At 37.8% G+C, this 17,433-nt stretch overlaps 2 protein-coding genes across 2 annotated transcripts; both read right to left on the minus strand.

Moving 5' to 3' along the window:
* Positions 1-7,585: 7,585 nt before the first annotated feature.
* LOC145781944 (putative RNA-binding protein EIF1AD) lies at positions 7,586-13,984 on the minus strand (the record flags this gene model as incomplete). Its single annotated transcript, XM_082593647.1, has 4 exons — positions 7,586-7,737; positions 8,123-8,231; positions 10,738-10,846; positions 13,973-13,984. Coding segments are annotated over 4 exons (240 nt in total), but the record flags the coding sequence as incomplete, so codon positions are not given.
* Positions 13,985-15,924: 1,940 nt separating this feature from the next.
* LOC145767655 (uncharacterized) lies at positions 15,925-17,154 on the minus strand. Its single transcript, XM_082579525.1, has 2 exons — positions 16,486-17,154; positions 15,925-16,401 (listed from the first exon to the last, which is right to left on the minus strand). Exons 1-2 carry the CDS (start codon positions 17,152-17,154, stop codon positions 15,925-15,927), a joined length of 1,146 nt encoding a protein of 381 aa, XP_082435651.1.
* Positions 17,155-17,433: the final 279 nt, after the last annotated feature.

Consider the following 17,433-nt stretch of genomic DNA (forward strand, 5'->3'; position numbering starts at 1 on the left):
TTTTACAGTAGAAAGGATTAATCCACAAACTGTCATTGATTGAAACATTTTAAAGGTATGATTATAACAATTAAGATAATAAGTTTTTTTTTTTGCATACAGTCTGTTTACTGTAGTTTGTGTTTACTAGTTGTGACTTGTTTTCAATTAACAAGTTTATTTTAAGTTCAATAGTATAAGCTTTTAAACGAAAATTACATATGGAAACCACGAAATTCTTTTTGTGCATTTGTTAGTAACTAAACCTTGTTTCATCATAATGAGTTAAACATTAACCTTCAACTTTTGACAACTGACATTTGTTAAAACCCACAATTACCAGGAAGTTACATCACCATATTATTTTACCATACAAGTTGGCCAGGAACCGGCTCTGAAAACTTTTTCATTTTTAGGAAGCGGTTCGCTCAAACTTTTGCGAACCAACTGAATCCACCACTGCTCTCAAGAGCACCTGTCGAAAAAAGACGGCGTTGGGTTTACCTACAATTCAATTCAATTCAATTCAATTCAATTTATTTTTCTTTGTCAGAATGCAAAAGAAATGATATTGAGCAAAAGAAATACAGTAACAAAACTAACAAAAGGAAAAGGTGGCAAAACCTTAATGGTTTAAGACGTGCGTGAAAGGATCTAATATTGCGGTATATGCATCAATAAATATAGTCAAGCACGGCCACCAAACCTGATACTTTAAACTAAGTTGATGAATTAGTTAAGAATCAGTCGCCTCCTCGTTCCTGGAACAACTGGAGCGCCAATTCTTAAAGCAACGAGAACACGACTGAACCTAACATCACAAAAACAAACTAATATACACAGTTACACACACATATTGAAATTACATAACGGACTATCAAAACAAGGACTATTTACAGATTTCATACAGAAATAAAGTGTTCGCAGCAACGATATTAAGTAGCCTATATATTGTAGAACAAATACATAATATGGCAGCTCATTATCAAGATAAAATAGTTAAAAAAGCTTTGTTTTTTAAATTAATTTCCTGCGCATGTAAGAGCATAACAAGCATGATGATATAGCAGCGTGTTTTTGGTATTTCTAATAAGAGTTGAATCATCTTTGATAGCGTCAGTGAGGGATGGAGTGTTTTTGGTATCGCTAATGAGAGGTGGAGACTCTTTGGTAGCGCCGATGAAGGATGTAGTGTCTGAGTTGTTTCATGCATCTTTTCCAAACCAACCTAAATAATAATCTTACGAAAAGTCAAGCGATCCTCTGAACGAACATAATAGCTTATAATAATCAGGGGAGTAGTTAGATGCAAGCTGGTAGTAACTTAGTGATATATTCTTATCTGGCAAATATTAAATTATGCAATACGATATAGTAGCTTATTCATGGAAGAGTAAAGATAGTAATCATCATCCTTATCCGGTCGGGTGTAATATATAAGATATACGTATAGTAAGATATGTTAATGTATAATATAGTAATATATGATATGTAGGATAAATTTACAAAAGTGGCATTTGGAAAGGCATGCTATACCAGGATATGGTGCAACAATCAATAATACAGTCAGATAATTAAAGAGTTACAGCATAGGTTGTTAGAGGTTAATTTTCAAAACGCAAGTGCTTTTTCAGGTTATTGCAAAATATTGAAAAGGTTTCAATTTCAGTGATGGTTTTCGGGAGATGGTTCCACACTTTAACTCCACTAAACTGAATGGATTGTTGAGTCAAGCTTTTGGAGAAGTAGGGGAGGAAAAAGTGATTGTTGCTTCTGGTTGATATTGAGTGCAAATTGTTATTAAGTTGAAATAGAGAATTAAAGCATTGGGGTAAGTGATTGTGTTTGAGTTTGAACATAAATTTTGCAGTTTCTATTGTGTATAGTTCGTCAATTGTGAAGAAATTATGGGATTCAGAGTGATTTGATTCATGTTTTGCAATCATTTTTATAAATTTGTCGCAAATCTTTTGAAGCTTTTTTAAAACAGTTACATGACCATGCTTCCATACACTTATGCAATACCGGAGATTGCAAGAAGAACTTAGACCTGGAGTTGTTATCATTGCGAAGAGGAAGCATGGTGAAGCATATCACAACTTTTCGTTGTTTTTCATGTGAATTGAGCTAGGGTTACTCAACTCATCTTAACAAAGGTCCAGTTTGACAAGTTGAATATTTTTAGCGGTCCGATGAATAAGTTATTTCACACGCAACCACGAAAGTTAAACTATCTCTACCAAAACCACATTTTTAAGTAAAATAGCCTATAGCTCGACTTGGATTTCTAAGAAAGTGTTGGGGAGTCTGGGGGAGCGAAGCCCACGAGCAACTAGGATAATCAAAGTAAAAATTGCTTCCTTCCAGTAGAAATATGTTTAAAGAAGCCCTGAAACGTGGCAATGAGGTCATTCTTCCAAACGCTTAAGGTCCACCATCAACACCCAGAAGGTCCGGATTTGGACCGCGGTCCACCAATTGAGTAGCCCTGAACTAGATCGTTCATAAACCAATCAAGCATACACTGTGGTAAGATTCAATCTAGTTAGCAATCGGTTTGCATTGACTGAAATTAGCCACAGTTGACAACTTTACGTACGGTGACGAAAATTTGGATAGGAACGGGTTCTGCAAACTTTTTTATTTATAAGAAGCGGATCGTATAAATCTCATCACTGAGCCAACACCTGTGAGTTTGCATTATCCCAGCCAGCATATCAGTCCTTTTCCTTTTTGACATTGATTTAACGTCTTCAGAGACGTCTGAAACCTTTAACACTTTAGGTATCTTTGGTTTCAATCAACTGTTTGATAATAATGCGACATCATGAAATGAATAAACAATGTTACAATAAACAGAGTTGATAAACGGAGTTATGAGTTACTCTATGGAATTGCGTCAAAATGTTGTGTAATTCATTGATTGCAAAACAAATTACTATCGTAAAAATTGGTACTCAGCGCAATTTTAAGATATCACACAGTTCATTTAAAATTTTTGTTCCTGCGTGATCAAGTTCAAACTTTGTAGGTGTTGTCAAACAGAGTTCACTGCGAGTTAAACACACTTTTCATTGATTAAAATGGTGAGTGTTTGTTAAAATGAAGACTATCTTTATATTCATCATGATTTCAATTTTTTGCGTAAGTATAGGCCTACATCAATATAAGAGTAGACTTGAGAATATATACGGTTGAAACACAACCTGCTAAAGTTCTCATAAACACACTTCAATGCCTTTAAATTATTAAAATGTGTAAAAGCACTGCGGCAACTCTTCTGGTTCAGTGAGTCTTATCTCTTGACATGTCGCCGAAATTTCATAAAAATCTTATAAATTATACAACAGGTTGAGCTTACCACCTTTGAATATTCTAAAAACTCTAACACTAACAAACATGCTTCGAACAACTTCTCTTCATTATAAATTAAATTTCTTTAAGGGTCTTGTGAATATTAAATTAAACGCAAGTCACATCAAAACTCGACTTGATACGTGGATTAGTTCATTCAAAAGTCAGCATTTTTTTTTTTCGAGAAACCCTTGTCTTATAATTGCACCTACTACCTACTTCACTAATCAGCAAAAGTGAAGTATGACTTTTCTATTGAAAAGAAACCAAAGCATGGGGTGCGGTGATACTACAATCTAAAATTTACACAAACCAGTTATGAACCTGTTCTGAACTTAGTGACTAAATCTTCTTTTTGAAATAGAACACACGTTTCGTCGTTTGATGCTTTACGATGGAATTTATGTGAAGCAATCACATACTATCACTTGGAGCCAGTAGGAATACCAGCCCCGGGTTCGATACTGAGTGCTGTCACAGGAAGTCTCACTAAACTCATAAAAGGTTACTAACGCATTGGGCATGGAGTGGCGTAGCGGTTGGTGGAGTGGCACCTCAAACCACTGGCCCCGGGTTCGATACTGGCCTGTCAAGGGAAGTCTCACTTAACTCTTAAGAGGCTAAAATCGCATTGGGCATGGAGTGGCGTAGCGGTTAGGTAGCCACTTTAACAAGTCGAAATTCTGCCACTAAACTTGACTAGAATGAAACCGCCAACCAATCATAAGCTCCGGTTTAAGTGACGTAAAACATGGCGAAAAGAAGATGATAGAAAGCAAATTAAGTGATGGATTTATTGTCAGCTTGTTGGCTTAGGGGTTAGGGTTAGGGCTAGAAAGTAGTCATTTCATTGACGCGGGTTCGATTCCCACCACTGTTATTGCTCTTTTTCTTCTGTAATTACCAAATAAAGTTCAAAACAAGCATTAACTCTTTGGATGAGTGCTAGAAGGGTCACAATTGGACGGTAGCCTCTTATAACATGTTCTGATTGGTTGGCGGTTGCATTGTAGTCATTCGCAGTTGCAGAATTTCGACTTGTTAAAGTGGCTACCTAGCGGTTGGTGGAGTAGCACCTCTAACTACTAGCCCCGGGTTCGATACTGGCCTGTCACAGGAAGTCTCACTTAACTCTTAAAAAGCTAAAATCGCATTGGGCATGGTGTGGCGTAGCGGTTGGTGGAGTAGCATCTCAAACCACTGGCCACGGGTTCGATACTGAGTGCTGTCACAGGAAGTCTCACTTAACTCATAAAAGGTTACTAACGCATTGGGCAATGGGCATGGAGTGGCGTAGCGGTTGGTGGAGTGGCATTTCAAACCTCTGGCCCCGGGTTCGATACTATGCTTTCACAGAAAGTCTCACTTTTAACTCATAATAGGCTACGATCTCATTGGGCATGGAGTGGCGTAGCGGTTAGTGGAGTGGCACCTCACACCACTGGCCGATACTTGGTGCTGTCACGAGAAGTCTCACTTAACTCATAAAAGGGCACAATCGCATTGGGCATGGAGTGGTGGCGTAACAATTAATAGAGTGGCACCTCACACCACTGGCCTCGGGTTCGATACTGGCCTGTCACAGGAAGTCTCTCTCTGAAAAGGCTAAAATCTCATTGGGCATGTAGCGGATAGTGGAGTGGCACCTCACACCACTGGCCAGGGTTCGATACTTGGTGCTGTCACGAGAAGTCTCACTTAACTCATAAAAGGGCACAATCGCATTGGGCATGGAGTGGTGGCGTAACAGTTAATAGAGTGGCACCTCACACCACTGGCCTCGGGTTCGATACTGGCCTGTCACAGGAAGTCTCTCTTAAAAGGCTAAAATCTCTTTGGGCATGTAGCGGATAGTGGAGTGGCACCTCACACCACTGGAACCACTGGTCCCGGGTTCGATACTATGCTGTCACAGGGAGTCTCACTTAACTCTTAATAGGCTACGATCTTTTTGGGCATGGAATAGGCTTAATTATGCTTTCACAGAAAGCCTCTCTTGACTTATAATAGGCTACAATCGCATTGGGCATGGAGTGTCGTAGCGGTTAGTGGAGTAGCACCTCACACCACTGTCCTCGGGTTCGATACTGAGTGCCGTCACAGGAAGTCTTACTTAACTCATATAAGGGTACAATCTCATTGGGCATGGAGTGCTCTCTTTTGCTGTCACAGGAAGTCTCATTTCTCTGAAAGTAAAATGCATAAAATATCAAATCATGAATGTGCGAAAGAATGAAAAACGTTTCAATTTTGCTACATTAATTAAAGAATTGATGGAAAAGTTTAACCTCTTTGATTATGTGACTGAATGATGGCTTCCGAGACCTAGCGGATTTCTTGCGATGAAGCGCAGCCGGCTAGATGCCAACACGATTGGAGAGATTGTCCAGTGGTGTGAGATGCAGGCATCCGATCACTGTGCGCAGTTAATAGCAATTCCGATATTATAGCAGTGAACACCAGACAGGTGCACAGTACTCTGCTGAAGAGGGTAGGCACTTTAACATGCAGATATCCAATCCAGCACGAGCCAATCAGAAGCTACGCTGTTCATGACGTCATCAAGGTTGCGTTTAGAAGGAACAAAGGAAAAACGCAAATTCTAGTTAAATTAAGTCATCGCTTTGCCATCGTTTGGCTTGGCGCAGAGGGTTAGGGCGGTGGTAGGCTAGTCATTTCATTGACGTGGGTTTGATTCCCACCACTGCTATAACTCTTTTTTCTTCTGTAATTAGCGAGCAAAGTTCAAAGTAATACTCAAGTCTCTGGCTGAATAATGGAATGGTCACAATTGGACACACAACGTAACATCTGATTGGTTCGTGCTGGATTGGATATCTGCATGTTAAAGTGCCTACCGCTGAAGAGTATGCAAGAGGTTGGGCTGCTATGCGCAAAGTGTCAGCCCTCGGTTCCCAGCTGGAGCCTACCAAGCGCTTGAGTAGCGCAGCGCGCGATGACAGTTTCCTGCGCAATGACACCAGATGGTGGCGGTACGTGAGCAATTGTCTAATGCAGAGTGCCCAAAGTTTTTCAGTCTCGGGTCGCATTTTGGTATTCGAATCTTGGCGGACCGCGATACATCTTTCATTCCTTTGTGTCCTTGAATCTCGCCTTAGCTTCAAGACTGTATATTGTAAGGAAAGCAGTCACGAAACGTTTTTAGTTATACAATGAACCACGCTTAATCCGATCGTTTTTCTCTGGTTATCTCCCGAACCTGAATTGCTTTTTCTGTGCAGTTTTCCTCTCTTAATCAGACCACCTATTGATCAAACCACTAGCCTACCTATTGATCAAACGGACCACCCTCCCAACTAAAATAAACTACGTGGTCAACGTTTTTTCCACATGTGTTTGGCGAGATTACACATCAAGAGTTGATGTTGAGCATTCTGCTATGTTCTCGCAAAACTATAAATTGGCAAAACAGCCAGTTACGTTTTGTATTTCCAACCCATTTGCATTTAAGAACAAATTAAGAATGAAGAACACAACACTTGCTAATAAATCATACAAACGGTACAAGCCATTGTTAAAGCTTAAGTTACAAGAACGTCGTAGTGCAGTTAGATTGCTGTATGAGCCACAAACTAGAGTCCTCTTTATGGAAGCTATGTCTTCATTTTAAAGTAGGACAAGTAATGATTTTCAGCTGGAGACGTTTCAACGAAACCTGCCAGACGTTTTAATAGTGCAGCGCGGAATGTGTCTCTTGCGCAGTGACAAGACACCTGTCTAAGGTTACTCCCAAAGTAGCTTGACTACGGACGAAAGGACATTGATTCATAGTATTTAAGCAAACATATTAGCAGTATTGCATTGGTTTTCTAGCAGTAGCACGAACACCTGGCTACTAGTTACAGCTGCGTCTCGTTTCCACCACAGAAACAACTCACAATAAAAAGAAATATTGTAACAACATTGAAGTGTACAGAGGATGCCAAGTCGGTAGTGAATAAGCACAGATATCGCCAATATTGTTTCATTCAAACTCTTTTCTTAATTTTATGAAGAACGTTGACAAAGCTAGGTCAGTGTTGACTAAAAAGAAGTCCGCTTATTATGTTGGGCAAAGCTGTCCATGATAAGCAGTTGAAAGTTATTATGTGAAATCCAATCCCTTGTGGGGACATCAACACCAAAATAAAAACAAAAAGTCATTCTTTCAAGTGTCATTTCATCTAAGATGAATCTTCGTTTGAAGTTTCTTCATCGGAATCTTCCAAATAGACTTGCGGAGGTCGATTGGTATTAACAGGAATATCGGAAAAGTCGTCATCGCTTTCTTCTGAGTCGTCACAAGGGTCCTCAGTTGAATCGTAAGAATTCGCTTGTTTTATCTGATGGGTAGTTGACGTGTCGTTATCGTATTTGTTGCATCGTGTCTTAAACTAATTTGGCCTGAAAAAATACATCGCTTAAGTCCAACTCACAACTATAATGTATACCCATCAATCGACTACAAGTAAATTGTGCAATTAATCGATTACGAGTAAGGTGGTCGAATAGAAAAAGTCCTCATCACACAAGGCCTTCAACACTTACAAAGTAAGGGTAGAGGGTGGCCACTGGTCAAGTTCCTTTATTTCAAACGCTGTTTAGCTGCCACGCCCATTCTAACGTTCTGTTCTTTCAACAACCAGCTTAAGTGGGAATCGAACCAGTATAGGATCGTGTCATCGCAAATCAACGCTGAGTCATCCCACTGTTGTGTGGTGAATGCACATTTCTTTATCTAAAGCTAGCAAAACTTAGATCAATGTTATTAGCATACAATATAACTTACCATTGATTGCATTGCTTCATTTCCTTGATGTGCTGAGGATAGAGAATCCGAACTATCTCCACCTTTACTTTGTCGCCTTCAGCAATTGGCTCAATCACTACGAAGTCCCCTAAAAACAATGCCAAAACATTTAATTTTTATAGAATTTGTAGAGTAGAATATTTCCAATAATCTCACAAGACGTGTAGATTGATTGCTTTTACGAGCTTTCGGAACACATTTCCCTAGTCCTGTGCAAATAACGAGTGGCAGTCAATTCATTTGCCTCGGCATTTGCACATGACTAGGGAACTGTATTTCGAAAGTAGTCAACTTAATAGTTAGCGTTAAACAATGAAAACTATCAATACTACAGAAAGTGCTCAATGCCAAGAAAAAAACAAAGCAGAGCGAATTAAATCAAATATAGTTATTACTATCTAAACCAGGAGTCGGCAACCTTTCTTCAGTCGCGGGCCAAAACAAAACTGCGCAGATGTCAACGGGCCGTACAAGTTTTCCATTTGCACTTCCGTTTTCTTTACTTTTCATAATATTGTTAAAATTGGCGTTCTTATCAGAGTATCTCCATATTTAGCTACTATAGGCTTATATAGATTAATATAAAGAAAATTAGTAACAATTGGTAACGAAAAACACCAAGTACTTTATTTATTGACAGCACAACATTAATGTGATATTTGATGTTGTTTCCTGCTAGAAAGTTTCTGAAGGTCAGGTGATAGGTTGGATGAGGCAAGAATCATAACATCTTGCAAGTGGTCATCAGTAAGTTGTGTTCTCAACTTGCCGTTAAATATACGGTTAATTGACTATTACTAACGCAACTCATGTAGCCTGCAACTAGCATGCAGTAAATAGGCTAATATAACCGGACTTCAAGGTGAAACTGCCAAGTGCCAAGTACCTTGATGCTACCTTCTGCAAGCTTAGGCTAAGCTAAATTTTGCCCCAAACCTAGTTTACTATAACAAAGCGACCCGTGATCGATATGTCGCGGGTACAAAGGCGCTTTGTGATAATTTCCTATGCTTGGTGGATTCTAACAAGCAGCAAATTCTTCAAAGACAAGAATAACTTGTTGAAAAAAACGGAAAAATGGAACTGGGAGTAAATTATAACTCTAAAAAATAAAGTAATTTAAAAGTCTGGACCGGCTGTCACTAAAAAGGCCAATTCCTGCTTCCTAAGCTACACATATTTCTAAATTATCAACCTTCAAACAAACCAATTCTTAAAACTTCAAATCTATCAAACTATCTATCAGGCCTGCAACGTCGCTCTCTCTAAAATGCAGTTCGCAGAGAAAGAATATCAAGGAAATTCAAAATGGCGACAATGCCCTAACTAAGCATTGTTGCGGCATAAGTACACAGGCTACGTGATTACAAGTGAGCGTTACGGATAAATATGGAAAAGTAAAAATTGCGAAAGTTTTACATAACATTTAGTAATCTTAATTCTGTTATGTAAAACCAAATGGCAGCATAAAATAATGGGATGTTCGTTTTGGCCCGCCAACTACAATTTGCAAAAATGCTGCGGGCCGGATAATTTTGCTTGGCGGGCCGGATCCGGCCCGCGGGCCGTAGGTTGCCGACCCCTGATCTAAACCCTTGACAGCCTGTTGGCGTTATGTGCAAAGTAAATGACGTTCTTTGATTGATATAGTCCTGTTACTCAACGTAACAAACAGTTTACCAGCCTCAGTTTTTTTTTTTTTATCATAGATCGATTTCGCTCACACAAAGCATGATTATGTCAAGAGCAACAATAATAATAAATTCTTCAAAGGTTTCAAGCTTAGGTATTGTGGCGTAACAATTGCATGTTGCGCCACCATGAAAACAATTAAACAAATTATATAATCGACTACTACGTAATTAGCTAATTACCAGTGAAGATTCGTAACATGTGAATTTAAATAGAATAAAAACAAAAGAGTCTGTAACTTTTATCAATATTCAAGTAAAAAGATAACCAATAAGTTTCTTCACTGTAGATTCGACATTAAAGAGATTGAGTACGGTATGCAATGCCAACATTAATAGATGCTTAAAACAATTACGCATGCAAATAACAATAAAACAATAGCCAATCAATAAAAATCCAAAATTAATGGTTCTTTGATTGATTGATTGTGGAAACCTTTATCGATCTGAGAAAATATGTTTGGCCGCTTAGGCCTAATTGTAGCAATTTTGCACAAATAATAAGCTCTTGAAATTGAATCACTGACGCAAGCCTGGTCATCAAGGTTGTCAAAGAGAAGTCTTTACTCGCTGTCTGTCAAGTATTTCATCTACTAAGTGCTGCTTTACAACGCAGGCCAGCTGTGTTTGAAATGCGTAGTTCAATTGCACAACCCCTTAAGTTAACTAATATGGTGATCAGTTCCTTAACAGACTATCTGATAAATGAACTTTTCCTTATTCTAATTTAAACGCAGGTCGCAGCTGGTAAAATTGGTTTCATTGCCAACTCATTGCAAGCAAATTAATTTAGAAAGAACCAGTTTTTCTAGCTGGAGTTCAGAGTTTCTTTTGCCATTTGTAAAGTCCAGAAAATGTAAAACGAAACGATTCTAGTGTTTGCAATTTGTATACAATACATACCTCGCTTAATCCATATGCTTTTTCGAAATTTTGTTGGAAGACTTGCAAGTAACTTTTCACCATGTGCTGTTTTGATCTGGTGCAAATTAGATCCAGATGTTCCAAGTAACTGTGAGATAGCACAAATGATGTAAGTAAAATGTTAGAATTTGACATGAGCAAGAAAAATCATTAGTGTGTGGAAAATATAATTTCTTAAATACTGTATGGTTAGATTATTGTTTATACATTAGACTTGGAAATTACCTCTACCATTACGACCCTAATCTTATTTGTGACAAATGTGTAGTAAAATTATAACCATATCTTCCCATCTCCCGATGCTTGGATTTAAGTATGGGACTCACGTTTACTTTTATCATTTAAATTAGAATGAATATATAGATAGTCTACTGATAACAATTAAAAGAACAAATAAACAAAAATATACAATCCAAATGAAATTAATATGATACTAGACATCAATGGCTATCTGAAGACAGAGAGGCTTTTCAAAAAAATATCATGACACCATTCTTATGATTTTCTTCACGTATTCCCTTCATCAACCCATATAATGCTAACTTGAATTTATCACTATAGTTTTGAATGCCAGCATTTGTCCCATTATTTAGCAGAAATCATTCGGAATTAATTTTGCTGTAACTTACTAACTACTATAGCCACTTTATCTTATTCAAACAAAATCACTTCTAATCTTAATGAACTTAAATATAAGAAAACATGATAGGTTTAAAAGCCCCCTCTCAAAGGTGTCTATTGGAGAGGGCTTGAATTGCCGAAAGATATTATATGCGATTGATTTGAACACTCCTTCAAGTATGTCATTGACTATTGTTGACAGCAAGTTAGTTTTTTTTTTATCAATCTTTTAGCAGGTGCAGAATTTGAGTAGGCTACATTTCAAAACAAACACTTTTCTAAGCGTAGCTTACAAGTGCCAAGTTGAAACTTGTTTACAGTTTGAAAACTTCTAAGCATTTTCTAATTTCCTGAGGCCTAACAGGAGCAAACTATATCAGCTGTGCAGGGGCGGCGCCAGCCAAAAATGAGTGGGGTGAACAAAAATATTTCGAGGTAATATACTATCGTAAAGTATGGTCACTAAGGTTACCGATTGCGATGTGACTCACTGCAGCTCGGTTGTGAAATTTATTGAAAAATAAACAAAGGAAATTGAAAGAGGACAAAAGCTCGTTTTCCATTGAGCGCACTCTAAATTATGAACAAAAGAATAGAGTGAAGCCAAACGCTCCCATACATTTCCTCTGCGGTCCATAGAATTGCCGACTACGATCTTGATGTTAGCAAGCTTGTCGTTTATTTATGTCATGGAGTTGCTGTAATGATAGGCGGCCTCATAAAAATGTATTGGGTGGCCCCTTAAACAGAATTTAAAAAACCTGGCTATTACCCAATAATACCCCTTGCCATAAGTTAAGAATCACTGCACTAAAGTGTTATTTTGCGCTCGCAGGTCAGTTTAAAAGCTTTCACCAATTTTTAAGGACCAGTGTTATCGGCAATGTCTCGCTCATTGCTGATCTGCACCAGATGTTCAAGTCTTTGTGATGACATGGCAGGTCGCAGATAATAGTTTATTGTTTTAACTTTGCTGTGGATACGTTCACAAGATGCCACAGTCATGGGCAAAGTAGCAACAGTAGCAATAATTTGAAACAAATCGCTGTAGGCTACAAATGATTTAAGATCGTTTTGTCCATACAATTTCAAAAGTGAAGGCAAACACAACCACACGGTCCACTTTGGTGGTTTTCAATTTCTAGTTTCCACTTGTGACAATTAGCTGACCTCAAAAAAGAAGATCCTATTGCTGCCCAACCTGATATTTCATGGAAATTATAGAATTTGACTAAATATTCAACTTTAGGCAAATTTGATGGAGAAAGGTGGGTGAAATAAAATGCAGCTGGATTTGACATTAATTCACATGCTTGATCCGAGTTACGCTTTGTTCATTTAGCATTCTGTCAAATGATAAAGAAAAATCTCTTCCTAACTTTTCTGTAATGGATTCAGATTCACTCCACGGAAGACTGTTGCAACCTATCAATAATATCTGACCATCTCGGAAATGGCTTGGTGGGTAGCGGCACCGCTTTACCGGGGTGGTGGTTTCACTGGTAATTTGATTTCTATTCGCAAACAGCGATGAGTTGAAAACCAATTTGTTAAAATCTTCCTCTGAACGCAATGAGTCAAATGCTCTTGTCAAGTCGTTGATAGCAGCGACTCCAGTGGTGAGATCCATTTCTTCACTTTTTAAATAATCTGAAGCCTGTTTACTTAACGAAAAGCATTTATGAGGAATAGAAGACTAGCAGTAACAAATTCAGTTTGCTTGATGCGGAACAAACCACTAGATACACCATTACCTTCGTTTGACATTTGTTGGAACATTGACAGCAGTGCTGGATATGGGCTACATTAATGACAACATCTAGATCATCTGAACGTGCAGACCATCTAGTAGCCGATCAGATAACGAGTGCAATGCAATTTTTCCAGACGTGATTCCCTCCTTTTTCAAATGGGAGAACAGTCCATAAAGTGGTAGATGTTACCAATTGTTTCAAAAATTGTTTTGACTGTCGCCACGTTTTCAACGCTGTGCTCAAGCACAAGATTTAATCGGTGTGCAAAACAATGAAAATGTACCGACAGTTTGGCACCCGCAGCAACTAGGTATTGCTGTGCACCTTCATCCTTGCCTGACATGTTGATGGCCCCATCAAAACCTTTGCCTATTAGGTCTTACAAAGCTTGTGTCTCAGCTGTGATAAAAACCATCACCTCAAAATGTTAAAATTGGACTACAATCAATCAACACAACAGAGCGATAACAATGAAGATTCTTTATTTCTTCGTATGTCAATGCTGCAAATGTAATTCATACGTAAGAAGTTGAAATTAATTTATGACGCAGTCACTAGGCCCCCCTAACCCCCTGCATACACCCCCAAGTTTTCTCATCGGATCTCGACGAATTACAAAATTGACCCTAAAGAGGAGTGGGGTGGACATGTCCACCCCAGTCCACCCCGTGGCGCCGCTACTGCAGCTGTGTATTCACGCTTGTTTGCATGTCCCAAATGTATCACAGTCTTTCATGCATTTTACTGACTCTATTATACCATTAGAAGAACATATTACACAATTTAGTTATACAATTTATTTTTATACAATTTTTATACACATAAATCAAATTATTCACCTGGACAATCGTTTGGTTAGATCAGGGGTCACCAAACTTTTTTCTCTGACGGCCGGATTGCTGCGAGATTAACAGCTGCGGGCCGGATGCAAATTGCGAAAAGATATACAACTATTTAGAATCTCCATTGACTTGAATTGAGCACAATAAATAACATTTGAAGTCAGCGGTGGAATAGCAAAGTTGTGATGAAAATCGAAACGTTGGTGGAAAAGTTACCTCTGCTGTGATACACTTACAGGACTTGGTTTCATAGTGCCGACGAAGATTATAGCCTACTCTTTCAGAACAGCATATGATTTAGAAGACACTGAAAGGAATCGGACAAACACAAAAAGTTCAATTCAAAAAAGTGAAATTGGGCCCTTTTTCAATTTACGTATTTCCTGACATTCATTTTTGACAGATCGTTAAATGTAAGCTATGACTGAATAGTTGGGATATTTGAAAGCTGTACTAGAATTTAGAAACATTCGGTTTGATGTTCCTTAACAATTTTCAGTCTCGATTTTGACAAAATGCCTTAAATGTGATCTGAATGCAACAACAATACTTAGGAAATTTTTTGTGTGCAGATAAAGCAGTTCAAAGGCCTACGTTTACTGCGATAATTTTCAGATAGGTAATAATTTACTATGATAGGTGATGAGTCTCCTCGGTGCAGTAAATCGTGGATTAGGTTTTGTTTAAGACTCTGTCTTCGGACACGCCAAAATCCCTCGGACTCTAGTCTAAGTCCTGACTACAAAGCAAGTACAGCCATGCCATGACTAGTTGCTTTTTATGCTGGTTCTAAAGCAGTGTTAATGTTTCGTAGGCTGGAACGTTATTTTGCTTTGATCGCTGTTAACATTGAAAACACTGACCTGTACAGATACGGCGATACAAACGGCAGGAATGCGGTTACTTTCGAGTCAGAAAAAGATGGAAGATCCGCTTTAACGGCAAAAAGGTGTGAAGTTTTATTCTAGAATCTTCAAGCGGCAACTTAAGAGTCACAAATTACATGAGCAAGTTCTTCTTGAGAGTTATAGGGAGGTATTTGGCAGTCTAGTTTGTTTTAGCAATGCAACTGGTTTTGAATGCAATCTAATTTGGCATTGCCCAATTTTGGAGGAAAATACTATTGAAACTGTTTCAGCAGATTTGACAAAAAGTCGATAAAGAATGACTTAATAATGTTTCATTTCACATCATTGTTAGCAAAAAAACCATACAATGTGTGATTGTGCAGTACAAATATATATTGTAAATCATTTTCACATTATTCTAAGCTGAGTTTTCTTTCTTGTGAAAAAGCTTTCGTTTGTGATGTGTGTAAAATCTTTTCTTAAGTTAAATATTGGAAGCGCCATCACTTAGTTCAGTTATGTTTCATATTAGTTTGTGTAACATGGAAATAAAAGACTGTAATTTCGTTAAAAGTTTGTTTAATATGATTATTACTTTTCAACTTTGTGTGTGATTTCACAGTTTGAATTTCAATCAAGATTAATTATTCTGAGGTTAACTTCAAACGTGTTCAACTTCAGAAAATATCACAAGTATGAACAACTCTTGTCCTGAAAAACCAAAACCAAATGATGAAGAGTTATTAAAAGCAACAAAAAAAGGAACATTCAAATGAAAAGAAATTCAAAACTAACAAATGAACAGTCGAAATCTCATACTGAAAAAAAGGATGCACGGTTACATACAAAATAATCGCGATCAAACAAAAACACCTCTTGATAATCATTCACCAAAAACAGAAGAAATCATAAAGTAACAAATAAATCGCATTTTGTGACTTTTCATTCTTTTCATTGTAGGGAATCTTATGACATTTCATATAAGCAACACGCAAAAACGCATTTCCACATACATCAAATTCATACCGCTTTTCACCAAAATGAATTATCACATGCACGTTACAGGCTACCGATCCGTGAAAACGATTTTTCACATACCCCTCAACTACATGGTTTTTCATCAGAATGAATGAGCACATGCTTTTTCAGGTTATCGATCAATGCAAACGATTTTTCACACACGTCACATTTATATGGCTTTTCACCAGTGTGAATTCGCATATGACTTTTCAGGCTACTGAAATGTGCAAATGATTTGTCACACACGTCACATTTATATGGCTTTTCACCAGTGTGAATTCGCATATGACTTTTCAGGCTACTGAAATGTGCAAACGATTTTTCACACACGTCACATTTATATGGCTTTTCACCAGTGTGAATTCGCATATGACTTTTCAGGTTACTGACCCCTACAAACGATTTCTCACATACGTCACATTTATATGGCTTTTCACCAGTGTGAATTCGCATATGACTTTTCAGGTAACCGACTCGTGCAAACGATTTCTCACACATTTCACATTTATATGGCTTTTCACCAGTGTGAATTCGCATATGCTGTTTCAGGTAACTGACCTGTGCAAACGATTTCTCACACACATCACATTTATATGGTTTTTTATCAGTGTGAATTCGCAAATGACTTTTCAGGTTACTGACCCCTACAAACGATTTCTCACATACGTCACATTTATATGGCTTTTCACCAGTGTGAATTCGCATATGACTTTTCAGGTAACCGACTCGTGCAAACGATTTTTCACACATTTCACATTTATATGGCTTTTCACCAGTGTGAATTCGCATATGCTGTTTCAGGTTACTGACCTGTGCAAACCATTTCTCACACACGTCACATTTATATGGCTTTTCACCAGTGTGAATTCGCATATGATCTTTCAGGCTACTGACCTGTACAAACGATTTCTCACACATTTCACATTTATATGGCTTTTCACCAGTGTGAATTTGCATATGACTTTTCAGATTACTGACTTGTGCAAACGATTTCTCACATACGTCACATTTATATGGCTTTTCACCAGTGTGAACTCGCATATGATCTTTCAGGGTACCGACCCGTGCAAACGATTTCTCACACACATCACATTTATATGGCTTTTCACCAGTGCGAATCATCGTATGCAGATTTAAACTACTACGTTGTGGAAATGATTTTTCATATAAATCACACTTGTATGGCTTTTCACCAGTGTCACTTCTCTCACGAATTTTCAATTTCACCACTTGTTGTTGGTTGCTGATTCCATATGGTTCACAATCTTTAAGTACTTCAAGCTTTACTGCAATTGCTTCACTTTGATTCATGTTAAAAGATTAAGTGAATAATTGATTTGAATTAGTGATGCATTAGCGATGGTTGACCAAACAAATCAGTTGACTTACAAAGTATGAAAAATATCGCAGGATAAACAGCCTATAACCTGAAAAATAGGTAACAGTGAAAAATAGGTGAACAATGCGAATAGTCGAATACTGATCTCAAAAAGTAATAAAACAGAGTAACTTTAGTTGGTTTAACATGATGTATTACACACATGTATATAACAGAATTAAAATAAACTCAAACGTTTTCAACACGTACAT

This window comes from Aplidium turbinatum, chromosome 1 (assembly GCF_918807975.1).
Source record: "Aplidium turbinatum chromosome 1, kaAplTurb1.1, whole genome shotgun sequence".
In the NCBI taxonomy this organism is placed as follows: Eukaryota; Metazoa; Chordata; class Ascidiacea; order Aplousobranchia; family Polyclinidae; genus Aplidium; species Aplidium turbinatum.

What these genes read in the sequence shown, in the direction of transcription:
- LOC145767655 (XM_082579525.1), bottom strand. Translation starts at nt 17,154, where the DNA reads ATGAATCAAAGTGAAGCAATTGCAGTAAAGCTTGAAGTACTTAAAGAT. An exon ending in GTGAGAAATCGTTTGTAGGG is followed by an intron (nt 16,402 to 16,485) that starts GTCAGTAACCTG and finishes TCGTTTGCACAG; the next exon opens with GTCAGTTACCTGAAACAGCA.